At 58.7% G+C, this 15,001-nt stretch overlaps 3 protein-coding genes across 3 annotated transcripts; 2 read left to right on the forward strand and 1 right to left on the reverse strand.

The window, feature by feature from the left end:
* Positions 1 to 246: 246 nt before the first annotated feature.
* DACRYDRAFT_107985 (uncharacterized protein) lies at positions 247 to 891 on the reverse strand (the record flags this gene model as incomplete). The annotated part of the gene is made up of 1 exon (XM_040768568.1): positions 247 to 891. One exon carries the CDS (start codon positions 889 to 891, stop codon positions 247 to 249), a length of 645 nt encoding a protein of 214 aa, XP_040628331.1.
* A 5,210-nt stretch (positions 892 to 6,101) lies between these two features.
* Positions 6,102 to 9,675, forward strand: DACRYDRAFT_22575 (uncharacterized protein). Its single transcript, XM_040772863.1, has 7 exons — positions 6,102 to 7,170; positions 7,219 to 8,712; positions 8,761 to 8,877; positions 8,930 to 9,034; positions 9,082 to 9,132; positions 9,182 to 9,353; positions 9,401 to 9,675. Exons 2-3 carry the CDS (start codon positions 8,642 to 8,644, stop codon positions 8,864 to 8,866), a joined length of 177 nt encoding a protein of 58 aa, XP_040628332.1. The 5' UTR covers positions 6,102 to 7,170; positions 7,219 to 8,641; the 3' UTR covers positions 8,867 to 8,877; positions 8,930 to 9,034; positions 9,082 to 9,132; positions 9,182 to 9,353; positions 9,401 to 9,675.
* Positions 9,676 to 11,115: 1,440 nt separating this feature from the next.
* Positions 11,116 to 14,875, forward strand: DACRYDRAFT_22576 (uncharacterized protein; the record flags this gene model as incomplete). Its single annotated transcript, XM_040772864.1, has 10 exons — positions 11,116 to 11,357; positions 11,405 to 13,152; positions 13,201 to 13,791; positions 13,841 to 13,915; positions 13,974 to 14,065; positions 14,131 to 14,225; positions 14,279 to 14,360; positions 14,411 to 14,603; positions 14,661 to 14,728; positions 14,782 to 14,875. The coding sequence occupies 10 exons, from the start codon at positions 11,116 to 11,118 to the stop codon at positions 14,827 to 14,829; spliced, it is 3,234 nt and encodes a 1,077-aa protein (XP_040628333.1). The 3' UTR covers positions 14,830 to 14,875.
* Positions 14,876 to 15,001: the final 126 nt, after the last annotated feature.

Here is a 15,001-nt window from a genome sequence, read left to right on the forward strand (position 1 = left end):
AGTGGTGCGAGCAGGGAGGGAGGAAGGAGGTGGAGACGTACAGCGTCCCCCCACCTAGAGAATGTCCGATCCCGACGACCCTTCCGGGGTTTGAGAGCGCCGGGTGAGGGAGGAGGTGCGTTGGTGCCCGTTGGCCTGGGGAGGGGCGGTAGAATGTTAGGAAATGGAGGATGTCCCGGGCGTTGTCTGCCCAGTCGACTACACGCACGCATCATCACAGAACATCATCCGACCCCTCGTCAGCCATTACACTCCACAGAGCCAAAGCCAGACGGACTCACACGTATCCCCAAGTTTAGCAGCATTAACAAGTGCGGCATCCCCATGATTCACTGCTTCCCAGACCCAGATTTCCCGTATGCCGGTGTAGGAGGAAAGGAGGAAGGAGAGGAAGGGCTCGTAGACTTCTTTTGGGAAACCGTTTGCGTGGGTTAGGAGGATTGTTAAGCCGTCCTCTGCGTCTGCGCCTGCGCCTCCCGATAGGCGTGCAGGGGAGCGCATAAACCGGTTAAGGACGTTCCACAACCTCGGTTCTCCCTCATAACTAACCCAAGACTTTCTCTCACAGTCCCTCGCTCTCTGGGCGCGCATGGCGACTCTCAACCTTTCCACTTCTCTTGCTCGATCCTCTTTTTCCCTCTCGAGGGTAGGAGGGTACTGCGGGCGGATGTTGCGTGTCGTAGCGGTTGGGGAAGCGCGGGGGGAGGCAGAGGGGATGAGGTGGGTCGTTAGTTCCCAGCCTGGGAAGGGGGAGGGGCGGGGGGGAGAGGGCAGGGAGGGGAGAGAGGGAGGGGGATGGAGTGTGGGAGGGGGGAGGGGACGGATGGGGAAGGGGATGTAGAATGGGGGGAGGTGGCCGAGGGGAGGGGGGTAGGTGGTTGGGTAGGACATTGTTGTTAGTTGGGGAGCGAGGGAGAGAGGTGAGAGGATGGGAGGGAGAGAAGGGAGGTCATCAGGCTACATACACCCAAGCGTGACAGCGCCGATGAATCAGGGTCTAAGAGTAATAACCGGTACTGCAGGGAGTGGGTAAACGTATCCCCGGTAACGTGTAACTGTGCGGGTACCAGACCGAGTGCATTAGTAGAGTTATGGAAGATTACTCAGATTACGGTGTAAGGGGAGGGTGGGGAGGGAGGAGAGGGAGATGGTGGGGAGAGGGAGAGCGACGTATCACAGCCAGTGGATGGACAACCCATTGATCGCATTCCATTGAACATCAGACTAGGAACAGGAACGACATTCAAGCAACATAAGGAGTATGAGCATTCCTATCCTCTTATCCTTCAACTAGTTACTCACTATCATCGCTATCACTTATCAGCAACCAGAATATGGTGAGATCGTTACATAATCAAAGGTACTCACGTGCACTTACTCGTGACTTGACGCGACCCATCCATCACGCGTAAACATCCGCGGGTGAATGACTGCGAGTTGCTGCACTGCTCTCTCACCGACAACGACTGTCTTGTCATCCTCGAAGGAAGGGAAAGGATACAACTGTCAGTCAGCAAGCAGCAAGCAGTAACTAGTCAACAACAACAACATCAACCAAAAACATCCACAACAACAGTTTATACATATTTCGATTTCACTCACCACTCACCCTCACCGGGCATGGCCCACCCCAGGGAGTCAGGCTCCTCCTACGACTCCACAGCTGCAGGCTGGGGCCGCCTCTCACCAAGGCACATGGCACACCTCTCCCTCCAAACTGGGAGTTCACTTCCTGCTTCTGCGAGTGGGAGGGGAAGTCCTCTGACTCTGCTCGAGGAGGAGGAGGAGGAGGGCAGCGTTAGGTCTGCGTCTGTGATCCCTCAGGAGGCCCGCCCGCAACAGCAACGAATAGAACAGCAAGTACGTCCAGTATCTTTTCTTTCATCTATTGGTGAGTCCCTCTCTCCCACTTCTCACTGCGCACTGACTCCCCCCCGACACGGAGTAGAACGTCAGTCCTCACGCGCATCCGCAACTTCCTCAGGAGGATCCGACTACCAGCTCAGGAGAGTGAACATCTCCCCGCCCCGAACGCCCACCATCTCCGAGCGTTCTCTCGAGTCCTACCCTTCTGCTTCCTACCCCTCCGCTCCCGCCTCCGCAGCCGCTTCCGAACCCTCCCGCCGCTCGATCCTCTCCCCTCGTAGTGCCCAACAAGAAGAAGAGGAAGAAGTCGAAGCCTCGTTACTCGCCTCCCCCCGCTCCTTGAGCTTCCGCTCCCGTTCCTCCCAGTTCTCCCAATATACGCTAGACAGCGAAGGCGAGTCCGCAGCCATACTCGAAGAACTCCAGCGGTCCCTTCGTTCCCCTGACATATACACATTCCCGAGGACCCAGTTAACGCATATTTCTGAACGGTCGGAGCCTTTGGGAAGCACGAGGAGTGCCAGGAGCAGCTATTATGCTTCTGTCCCGAGGCCGGCGAGTACCGTACCTTCTGTGTCCATGTCGATATCGGCCCAGGTCACGCCCGTGCGCAGTGCCCCTCCAGGGAGGGACAGGGAAGTGGACACAGCACTCCAGCGGTTGGCGGGCAGAGCAGGAGAGCTCATCTCCCTGTTTGAGCAGCGGTCACATCCTCAGCCTCTGACGCCAACAGCACAGCGGCTCCCGATCTCTCGAGCTCAGGCACTCCAGGCCAGTCAGAGCTTGCCTTCCCTCGCCAGCCAGTCGCTGGGGGACTATACTAGAAGTCCGAGCATGCCTTCCCTCCGCCAGCAGAGTCCGAGGAGGACACTCCCTTCCATTTCTTTGGCAGAAAGCGTGCGGGACCGCCCGCTTCCCCCTCCGCCGGAGGAGAGGCCGCTCAGTTACCCACAAGCCCGGGCTCGGACTACCCAAGAACCGGGGGATAGGGATAGGGATAGGCCAACAAGTTTACCAAGTATGTTCCCCGGCACCGGAGGCTCGGGCTCGGGAGGGACGGGGAGTAGACAACCCCTTTCCCCCCTCGGCTCGCCAAGGACCAGAGCTAGGCAGCGGCTAGAAGGCAGAGGGAGCGAACGCTCGATATCCCCGTTATCCTTCGGTTCTGCCTCTGCGGGATCTGGCTCCGGTGAGGCGGGGAGAAGGAGAGTAAGTAGAAGACAGAGGGAGGAGAGGGAGAACTTTCCCCCTGCCCCTGCCCCTGCCCCTGCCCCTGCTCCTTCCCTTGCTCCTGCGCTGGCTAGTGCTCCGGCTGCTGCTCTCCCTAGGGGCACGGGAGTGCAGACGGAGTTGCCGGGGTATGAAGGTGAAGGATGGGGGGAGGAGAAGAAGCCTGCTCCGGCTCCGGCTCCGGCTCTGGTTTCTGGTTCGCGAGAGCTTGGACCGAGCGCTAGTGCTGGAGGGGGGGCGGGTGTGAGAGAAGCTGGGGAAGGTGTGGGGGAGAAAGAGAGCCCGCACCCGCAGGGGAGCGAGCGGGATGCACAGGAGTTCTTAGATCCCAGTATGGAGGTACCTCCCCTTCCCTCCTTGATCCAACCCGTCCCTAACCTCAGCCTCTTGCAGCCCATCCGCTCAGGCTACCTCTGGTACCTCAACGTACACCAACCCCCGCCCTACACATGGTTCCACGCCCGCGCACTCCTATACCCTTCCACGCTCCTCCTCACCTGGCTTACCCCTGGAGGAGGAAGGGCGCTTGTCAGGCTTTCGCTGGCGCACGCGACGGAAGTTAGGAGTGTGCCGAGCCCGATGCACCCGAGTGGGTGGGAGGATCTGGGGAGTCAGGCGGCGAGGAGGCAGAGTGAGAGTGAGGCTGCACTCCGCGCTGGTGCTGGCGCTGGCGCCGGGGAGGGGGGGACGGGGACGGGGACGGGGGCGGGGGGGAGGCCGTTGGAGGAGAGACTATGCCCTTTTGCACTCGTTTATCCGGATGGAGTGGAGCGCTTAGGGGCTGAGAGCGCGAGGGAACGAGTGCGCTGGGTGAGCGCTATCTGGTACGTCATTTCCCCAAGTGCGTAGGGTAGGATCTGGAAATGCTGATTTTGGTTTGTGGGTAGGGACTACGTCTCCCGCCCTCCTGGGGCACTCGCACTAGCACATACGAGTTCGATCCACTCTGTAGGCTCTGTTGGCTCCCGGCCTGAATCGCTAGCGTCCGAGCGCTCAGGGGCAGGGTCGGTGCACTCTTCTTATCACTCGGAGGATGTTTCCTCCCTTCCCCTTCCCCTGGAGCAGGAAACAGCCAGTGTCAGTGGGAGATCGTTGGCGCTCTTCCAAGGGAGGGGGGGGAGGGCGAGTGACGACCTGGGCTTGCCGCTCGTGGGGGAGATAACTCTCTCCCGCAGCTCTAGTATAAGACGTACGACCTCTGCCGGCGACCTGCAGGAACCGCTCGCCCTTGCCACCGGGTTGGGGCTGGGGTTGGTTAGTGTCGGGCCACAGAGGTTGGGGAGTACGAGAGCTGTTACTGCTAGTAGTGGGGCGATCGAGGGGCTGCCGCAGCCGTTGTCGCCCCCGCCGAGGAGGATTCAGAGGACTAGGGGGGTTGGCACGCCAAGGAGCGGGAGTGGGGTTAGCACGCCCAGGAGCGGGGGGGAGAGTGGGGGGTTCACTGCTGCTTCTGCTACTGCGGCGACTGCTACTGCTACTCGTTCTGCAACTGCGACGTACGGCGACACCGGGACAACCCTAACCCAAGGCACCCGCATCCCGCCCAGCACGCTAAGCCTCCGTAGGCCGGACGAGGCGAGCTTACTGGGGGACTCGCACGACACGCCCGATACTCTGAGCCTGTCAGCGTCGGTGCCGTCACTTACGAGGTCGGGGGCGAGGAGGAGGGCTCCGATGGCTGCGAGGAGTGGTTCTGCTGCTCCTGCTAGTGCACCCAGTTTGGGAGGGTACGAGACTGCTCCTGAACCTCAATCCCAGCTTCAGCCTCAACCGCAGCCTCAGACTCAGCTTCAGCCTCAGACTCAGACTGAAAGACTCAGCATAACAGAATACGGCACCGCCTCGGCCCGCACTCCCTCCCCTCGTACCTACCCCCTCTCCCGCTCGCGCTCCCGTTCCCCAACCACATCAGCCTTCGACCTATGCTTCGAGACTGACCTTTCGGGGTTCACCTCCGCCGGAGACCCTTTTTCCCCCGAACCGGGCAGTCCGGTACCGCTTATGAGCGTGTTTGAACGAGTGGATACGCGGGCGGAGACGGGGAGTTGGGTGACTGCGAGTGAGAGGAGGAGTGTTTCGGAAACGGAGTACTTTTCTCCTCTGAGGGGGGCTACCGAGTCGGAGTCGGCGTTGGAGTCGGCGTATTTCTCACCTCAGAGAGCAGCGACAGAATCGGCCTCAGCTTATTTCTCCCCCGTTGCTCCTTCCGAATCGGCGGCATTCTTCTCCCCTCTGCAATCGATCACTCCGACAGTGTATGCCACCCCTCTAGGAACGCTCTCTTCCCCTCCCTCGTCCTACGATACCGCCCCCGAGGCGGCAGCTTCCCGTCCTCCAACTGCGTTCTACACCCCTTCGGAACCGGCAGCTTCCCTTCCTCCGACAGCCTTCTACACTCCCTCGGAAGAAGGGAGCTACATCACCCTCGAAACGGAGTACGCGACTGCAGAGCGCGCCTCTACGGACTACGCGACTGCAGAACGCGTGTCGACGGAGTCGGAGTATGATTCTCTCCCGGACGTGGATGTGGCACGGACGGAGACGGAGACGGAATACCTTACTGCCCCTACGCCTATGTCGGAAGAGTTCTGGACTGCTGAGAGGGCGCCTTCTACCCGGCGCCCTACACCGGAGCCGGAGCCGGAGCTGTGGGTGCCTTTGCCAGGATCTATCCAGTCCGAGTCCGAGTCTGAGCCAGAACCGTCACCCCATCCTGAGCTCTGGGTGCCTCTCCCAGAATCGGTCTTGTCAGAACGCGAACCCTCTCCTCATCCCGAGCTCTGGGTCCCTTTGCCAGAATCGGTCTTGTCAGAACGCGAGCCCTCCCCTCACCCGGAACTGTGGGTCCCTTTACCAGGATCGGTCCTCTCGGAACCCGAGCCTGAGGCAGAGCCAGAACCTTCCCCCCACCCGGAGCTGGGGATCCTCTTGCCAGAATCGGTCGAATCCGTCTCCCTGCGCGAACTGAAGCCGTCCCCCCATCCGGAGCTATGGCTCCCCCTCCCAGAGAGTGTCCCGGAATCCGTCTCGGAGCCGGAACCGGAGCCGGTTATCCCCTCCCCCCTCCCTAGCATTCCGGACGAGTCGTTGCCTAAGACGCCGACGCCTGTGTTTAGTCCTGTTCCTGTGCCCGTGTCTGAACCGGAGCCGGAGCCGATCTCGAGAGAGCGGACGTCGACTCCTTCGTCACCTTGGTCTATCACCCAGGAGTATGAGCCCTCCTCGCCTAGGTCTTTCAGTCAGCCTTATGAGCCTACGACGCCTAGGTCTGTTAGCCAGCTTTATGAGCCTACGACGCCTAGATCGGTCGTCCAGGAATTCGAGCCCACGACGCCGAGGTCGTACAGCTTGGAATATGAGCCTACGACACCCAGGTCTTATAGTTTGGAATACGAGCCCACGATACCCAGGTCTTATAGTCTGGAATTCGAGCCCACGACACCCAGGTCTTATAGTCCGGAATACGAGCCTACGACGCCAAGATCAGTCAGTTGGGAGTATGAACCAACGACACCCTGGTCCATCAGCCAGGAATACGAGCCCACAACGCCCAGATCTATCCCTCAGCCGTCGGATCACCCACCTACGCCTATGGATAGTCCACAGTCGATCACTCAGCTCGAAGAGCTCACTCCGCCTGCCCTACCGGCCCGAACGTTATACACCAGCTCGACGGGCACGCTGCCATATCCTGAGACGATCATAAGCCAGCCCAGGAGCCAGTCGATCTCGTTCACGGAAGAGGCGACCGAGGATGAGCTCACTCCTGATATCTCTGCGACGGACATGTCGTATGAGTCGACTTTTATGTATCCTACGGAACTGAGTCAGTCTCCGGCTCTGCCGCAAAATGACGTGTCTTTTGACACTTCATTCTTGCGACCTTCGACACCCGGTGAACCAGGGGAACCAGGGTATGAAGTCATTCGGGTCCTACCACCGTTACCGTTGGAGGAGCTCCCGCCTGTGTCGCTTCCTCCTGCATCGCCTCCGTCTGTGTTATTGCCGCCCCCATCTCCATCACCACCACCGCCGCCGCCAGGACCAATTTATGTCGACGAGAATACTCAAGTTGTAAGTCTTTGTTGCGTGTAATATTGTTCAGTACTGACGTTTCCTTAGACTCCACCGCAGTCCGTACCATCTGAGCCTGCTTCGCTTCCTCCATCACCATCATTATCACCATCACTACCACCATCACCACCACCTCCTTCTCCGCCGCCTTCCCTGCCAGGAGAGGTAGAGCCAAGCGACGTGCCCACACCCTCCACCTACCCGCCTTCGATTCACTCTATCATTACAGTGCCCTCGGAGTTTGACGATTATGGTGGCGAACCGCCGATGCCGAGTCATATCGTCACACATGATGTGAACAGACTCCTAGAATATCTGCACGGTGTTAACCAGGCTAGGGAGCAGGACACGCAAGAGCTGCTTGATCATATCAATCGGATCGAGGATGGGATCGAGGACGTCACTAACATGCTTCGGCGCAAGCCTACCCCTCCCAGGCCCGATCGCTCTCAGCCGCCGTCTCCCAGTCGGAGTCCACGCTATTATTCCGAGACCCGCCCACCCCCGAATTCTGAAGTGACCGACCATATCGAGGTGCCAGAACACATAACAGAAGTGGGGCCGTTGCACCGCCAGGAGTCAGTTCGTTCTGTGGACTCTTCGATCTCGTGGCTGTCGTCTCACTACTCCGACGTGATCAGCGAACCTGAAGACGTTATCCGAGAGCCATCGCCTGCGGCCCTCTCTGATGTTACCATTCGTCCACCTCGCCGCTCGCAGATTCATATTCCTCAAATGCCCGAGATGCCCCAAATGCCCAAGATGCCCCAAATGCCCGAGATGCCTAAAATGCCCGAGACGCCCAATCTCGACTATGTGCGAGAAATGCTCCAACAGGTTCTCGATCAGAACCATCGGCTTATGGACAGTCAGCGAGTTCTTGAAGACCAGATGGACAGATGCATGGAGCTTCAACAGCCAGCCCCGGACCAAGAAGAGCTCGAGCGTAGACGGACGTCCACTCTAGGCAGGATTGAGGACGTTTTGCGCAATATTCTGTTGCGCGTTAGTGGGGATTCGGACATCGTGACCGAGCCTCCTTCCCAATCAGAGACGGAAGAGATAGAGGAAGAGGAAGAGCCCATACACCTACCGGCGCCAAGGGCGAGGCCCCCTGTGGACTTTTCTTCTCTGGAAGGCTCAGTATATGCGCCTACCGAAACTGAGTTCGAGGTGCCGAGACCTCCGCCACCCAGTATGCAAGCACCTGAAGTGGAGATCGAAGTGCCCAGGATTGTTCGTCGGCCACGTCCAACCCGACCTCGAAGTGCAAGTCCGGTCTTGACATTGCGTGTGAGTGAACAGCAGCCGCAGGCCTTCGAACCGTGGTACACGTCTCCACCAATGTCGGAAGTATCGGAATTCCGGCCAGGACGAGCGGGCCAGCGACCTCCAAGAGGTTATCCATATGATCTCGACTTCGAAGATCTCGTTCGTCGACGCCGTCGCATGAAACCTGGAGCTCGCGACGATGGCTTCTACGAGCCACCTCAAGTCCCGCTCCCTCCTCTTCCTCCTCAACCTCCCTTTGACCCTCCAGTGGTATGTGATCGACTTGGCAATACAATAATCTTCTGAACATTTATTTAGGTTGGAATTCCGCCTCGTCCCCCGTCCGCACCACCTGCCATCAGTGGTGGACGTCCGCCTGTGTCTGAGACGTGGTACACGTCTCCCAGACGCCCAGAAGGCGTAGCTGCTAGACCGGTAAGGGGATTTATGATTCAAAATTCACCCCCATTTCTGATGAACTATCTAGGGCGGTCCTCTGCCTGGACATGGCGGACAAGGTGTCCCATTGATTCCTATGGGACCCGCTCCAACCGGTATACCGGCCATGGGGCCTCAGGTAGTCCCTGTAGCGGTACGGAGCTCGTATTTCCGTTTTTCAAATGCTGAGATTCCGACCAGGGAATGGGTGCAGCCCCTGGTGCCTTAGAAGACCTGAGGGACATGATTCGGGTAAGTTTTGCATGAACGCTGGGTGACGATGCATGTTAAACGTATCCAGGAGGGGAACCGGTATGCTCGCGAAGGCTTGGAGCAGGGCAATGAAGTTATGCGGTACTTGACCGCACTCAACGACTGGATGCGGCGAGATGTTGCGGATCGCCACAATGAGGCTCGTGGAATCAACGACCGTCTAGATGAATTACTCAACACATTGGGTATTGGCCGTCCTGGTATGCACGTGTTTGTCCTTCGAAGGAAACCACCTGATTTCATACAGGTATGTTCCCTGGGGGTCCCCAAATTCACCCAATGATGCCGGGAATGGGAGGGTACCCGCCTGAGATGGTGATCCCAGGCTTACCTATACAACCAATGCCAACGGGCATCCCTGGGCCGATCCCAAACATCGGCATACCAGGTATGCAGCCAGGCATGGGCATACCAGGCATGCAACCAGGTATGGGCATACCAGGTATGCAACCAGGTATGGGCATACCAGGCATGCAGCCAGGCATGGGACCCATTCCCCTTGGAATAATTCCTGGGGTTCCCCCCGGCATGGGACCCATTCCTCCCGGAATGCCTATCCCTGGTATTGCGCCTGGTATGGGGCCTGGCCCTCCTGGGACAGGAATCCCTGGTATTGCGCCCGGTATTGGGCCGTTTCCTCCTGGGGCAATTCCGGGTATCGCAACCGGCATGGCGCCCATTCTTCCTGGAATGTCAATCCCGGGTATGCCTCCTCCAGGCACAATTCCTGAGGGGTCCTTCATGCCCGGTATGCCCGTGTATCCCATTCCGCCACCTGGTCCCCTCGGTCCTGGCCCTATTAGTGCACCAATTCCAGGCATCGGCCCAAGCGTAATTCCAATGGGGCCCGGCCCCATACCAGTTTCGGTTGCTCCTGGTCCGCTCATTCCTGGTATCGATTCAAGGATTCCCCAAATGGAACGGATAAGACGCCCTATGACCGCTCAAGACACCAGCATATCTCGCCCTGGCACTGCGGCTCCAGGCCTAGCTCCTCCGCCTGTGCAAATCAACGTAGGAACACAGCCTGCCCCGCCACCAGCCTTCCCAATCCCTGGAGTTCCCATTGGGGGACCTCCTGGAGTTCCCATTCCACCAATGGGTATGGGAGGTTATCCACCTGCCCCGCCGCCGGTGGTTCCCCCCGAGTTCTTCGTTCCGTATGCTCCTATGGTGGGCCCAATTGGTCCACCGGGCCCTCACAGCATGCCCCCTCACAGCATGCCCCCTCCTGGTGTGCCCATCCCGCCAATGCCGGTAGTGGAACATGATGAATTTATCCACGAGCCAGTCGTGATCCCCGTTCCAGCTGGTGCTACAGGTGGGCCTGGTCAGCCATATTCCCGTATGGGTGGTGAAGCGCATGGTCCCATGGCGGCCGCACCCACCCCGATCCCTACAGCTCCAGCTCCTATTCCATCACAGGGCATCGCGGGCATACCCGGACATGGGGCTATTGTGGTACCAATGCCATCACGTCCGGAAGACGTACCTTTGCCCCAGTCCGTCAGCCCGTCCCCGCCGAGAATACATGAAGACGCAGCGCACCTTCAGCCAACCCCGCACCCAGCAACGGAGCAGCCGCTTCTCTCCCCACAGGTTGCACCGGCCGGCCCTCCATCAGGATACACACATGCGGTCCCCACGATACAACTAGACGAGGACGGAGGAGTCACTGTGGATGGCGGGCCTGTGCATATTCGCCCCACTGACCAAGGGTTCAACATCCGCAGCAGGTTACCATCCCCTGCCCCTCAGCATGCCCCAATCCAGCCAGGCGATATTTTCCCGGCAACTGATTTCGCGCCGTCTCCTATCAGGCAGCCAACGCGCTTGGAACCATATGCGGATACACCTCACCGCGGTCGTCTGGCAGAACCGGAACCTGCCCCTCATCCTGTCTATGTCCCACAGCCAAGCTCATATCCGCCAGTTGCGTCTCCGCAGCCCACCGAAGTGCCAATGCGAGTTGTTTCTCCCGGTGGGCAGCATCTAGAGCCACAGATCGTGCGTGTCAGCTCCCCAGGCCGCCAGCCATATACTGTCCCATCGATCGCCGGTACTGCGCAGTATGAAACGCCCGGATATCCTCCCGAGACTCGGCCAATCCTTCAAGCAGCTGGTGCTCCTGCACATCCAGGCCGCGTAGCTTTCGAAGAGCCACAACAGCCGTATCCCTCTCATCCTCTCACTTCAGCTGATCAGTAAGTATCCCTCAAACCTCCTTGCTCCTCGTACTGACAGGGAATAGACCTAGTCACCCGGATTACGGTCCCGAGCCCACTGATCATGGTTATGGGGCAGAACCGCCTACCGGGGTGCCTGCCTACACAGGGGAGCCATCCCCGCCTCAACAAGCGTCTCCGCCACGCGCTGCCGCTCAGCCTCCTGTAGAGCACGCACCAACGCAACCCCCGATGGTCACTATACCCCCTTCCGGGGGTCACCGAGCACCCCAGGAAGCATACCCCGAAGAAGCTTATCCACAGGATACTCAAGAGCATGAGACTCCGTATACGTCTCGCCCCGTTCCCGCACGATCGGAGGCACCATCTCAGGTGGCTTCTCCTCCACGTTCAGAAGAGCCTTTTGAGCCAGCCTACCGACCCGAATCCGAGGGACGAGAACCCAGCCCTCCAAGGCCTCTCCCGACACCTCCGCAGAGACCGACAGAGATTGCGCATGAAGCCCCAACAGGCCCGTCAGGAGTGCATGAAGCCGCTGGAACCCAACCACCAGGTGTTCAAGACCATGCAGCTATCCCTGCAGATATTCGCGGAGCAACAGCTGCACGTCCAGCAACCACCGGACCAGCAGCGATCCGTTTACTCTCCCCTGCCGATCGCCGGACAGTGAGCCTCGCTCCTATCAGCGGACCGGCAACTATCGATCACTCCGCAGCTCAACCAAGTGCACCTGAGCCAATTGCGGCCGGGGCTCCCTCATTCGACCCACATGCTTTTGAAGAAATGCTCGCCCACCAGAGCAGTGTAGCTGAGGAAGCAGAAAGATTGCGACAGGATGCGTTCACCGCTGCCCAAGCCGAACGCGAACGCCTCGCTCAACAGTGGGAGTCACAGGAACAAGAACGACAGCGCCAATTCGAAGAGGCGCAACAGGCCCGACAAAGAGAGTTTGATGACACCGAGAACGGCAGGGCAGCAGAATGGGAGCAACAACGACAGCATGCGTCCGAGCAGGCCGACACCCTCCTGCAGCAACTGGAACAGGGCATCGGCTTGCCACGATCCAGGTTCCCGTCTCGGTCACGCCCCGGCTCGGCTGAAGGTCCTGGGCAAACCGGTCCCATCGAGGTGGGCGAAGAAGTACCGCTAGACACAATACCTTCCATCCGTCCCAGCCCGGCCAGGACTGCCCCACGACCGGAAGAATTGAGCGACCATGGGATGTCACCTCTGGGAATCGAAGAGCCCGAACTCCCTCCTGAGGCCCTTGAGGCCCCTCCCTTGCCCGAGGAAGACCTGGACGAGGCACCCGAACTCCCGGAAGGTCTGGAAGAACCCGAGCTTTCTCCCATTCAGGAGGAAGGCCCAGCACGCCGGAATATACCCGCCGTCCGTATTAGCTCACCCGATCGCCGTATGGCGTACGCACCTGAGCCTAGGACTGATGTTGGAGGAGCTCGCACCCCACTCAGGGGAGCCGTGACTCCCTCTCCCCCTGCTGAGATTCCGGCGTTGTCTAGTCCTGCTGGAGGTCCGACAACGATCTCCAGCCCTGCTGCAGTTCCGGCAAGTCTTCGCAGCCCCGGTGCAGTTCCGACAACACTCCCCAGTCCTGCTGGAACTCCGGCAACCCTCTTTACTCCTGCTGATGTTCCGATACCACTATCCCCCCCCACCGAAATCCCGGAGATCTCCTCACCTCCCGCTGAGACTGAGGCTCCTTCAGGCACTGCCTTGCCCCCTGCCTCCATGCCGGCAATTCGTATTAGCTCCCCATATCGTGTTCCGATCCCAGGAGGCCAGACCTCTACAGGTGAGCGCAAGGAGATAAGGGTTTTGGAATTGGCTAACTTTTTTGTAGCGGCACCACCAGGCATTGTCCTCAAAACAGATGGAAGTGCGGTACCGATCGCCGGAGACGGGAATGTCCCTGCCGTAAGCTTAGGCGATCCGACTACTACCACTGCACCGGAACTGGCCGAGCGTTTGCGCATTGCGGAAGAGGCGGCGGCTGCGGGTGCGGAAGCACAAAGGCAATACGACGAAGAGCGCCAGGCTCGCGAAGCCGAGCATCAAGCTGCCCTGGAGCAGGAGAGAGAACGTATCCGCCAGCTTGAAGAAGAGTTGGCCAACGTCAAAAATGCAGCCAGCCAAGAAAGGCAAGATCGTATGGCGGCTGATCTTGAGCGCCTCGAAACGGAGCGTGCTGAGCAAGCTAGACGCGAGGCAGCGTACACGGACGAATTGAGGGATATCAAGAACTTGCTACAAGACCGCACCAACGAGCAGAGAACTTGGCGTGACCAAGACGAGGAGCGTCTCCAAACCAAGGAAACGAGATACACCCAGAAGCTCGAGAGGCTGCAGAAACTGGAGGAACTCCTGGGCCAGATTCTCAATGGACAAGAGAACGACAGGCGGAAGGCGGAAGATGATGCGGCGGGACGTCCAAGTACGAGAACATTGCACTTCGGGCTTAGTTTACTCATTGTTCTTTGCAGCTCTCGAAAGCGTGTTAGAACAGCTGAAGGAGCAAGCCGCAACCCAGCGCGACCTTCTAAATCAAATGCAGGAGGGTACGTGATTGTTCGAGCATAATCACGTGATCGCTAATGTCCGTCCTCGTGTTTGCAGCATGGCGGGCGGATGCAGACCGACGGCACTTTGAGACGCTGGAGGCCGTGAGGGAGACGGCAAACCAGCAAATACCCTTCAACGTTCAAACTGTGCGTACCTTGTCTCCTCTGTCACTATGGCCTCCAAATCTTACACTTCTGGTCCTCCCCCAAAGTACCTCAATGACTTCAGCAAAGCACTTGCGGCGGAGGTTCGTATGTTGCTGTCCGAAGTGGGCAAGCTCCGCGAAGAGCGACGTAACCTGCAATTGTGCGTGGCTCTTGCTCCGTCATGTCCGGTCATATTCTGACCAAACCTTGTAGCGAAATCAGTGCGTTGATGGGCATCAAGGCCAAGCATGGGCCTGGTGGTATCTTCCAACCAGAGTTCACACTACCTGACGATGTGAGCATAATCCATGATCGCAGGAGCACTCTCGCTTAATGCTGCATTAGAAACCCCTGGCTCCTGCTCCTGCTCCCGCTCCAGCACCAACGCCACCGCCGCCACCCGCGCCTGCAGCATGGCACCGCGTGCATGGCAAAGCAGATCGTCCACGCCGAGGAAAGAAGGGCAAGGAGGAAGCACCCCCGCCTGCTGCTGCGGCGCCGCCGCCTCCCCCCCCAGCGTCGTGGATTACGTGGCAACGTAAGTGTCCTCGTTAAGACATGTGTTTCGGTGACCGGCTGATGCATGGATTTTCAGCCAACCCTATGCTACCTCAACCCGCGCCCACTGCTCCTTCAACCGCCGCTTCTACTCGCGTTCCTGGGGTACGTCTGGTGTGCTCCGCATGATGTACACATACTAAACCGATCGTCGACAGTTGTTCGGTCCTCGTTCACCCAGCCACAAAGACGGAGAACTCCCGTAATTTCTTTAGTTATTTGTGCCTTTTCTCTAGTTACTTTGCATTTCCCGTACTTCTAACGAACCCTATGCCCATCATGATTTCCCTTTCTTGTATTACCCATGTTGTGACGAGTCAGAATTGTTTTGTGAACGTACTCAGTATTCAATGCATGCTGGTCATTGCAGAAGTCCCT

This window comes from Dacryopinax primogenitus (assembly GCF_000292625.1).
Source record: "Dacryopinax primogenitus strain DJM-731 SS1 chromosome Unknown DACRYscaffold_10, whole genome shotgun sequence".
NCBI lineage: Eukaryota > Fungi > Basidiomycota > Dacrymycetes > Dacrymycetales > Dacrymycetaceae > Dacryopinax > Dacryopinax primogenitus.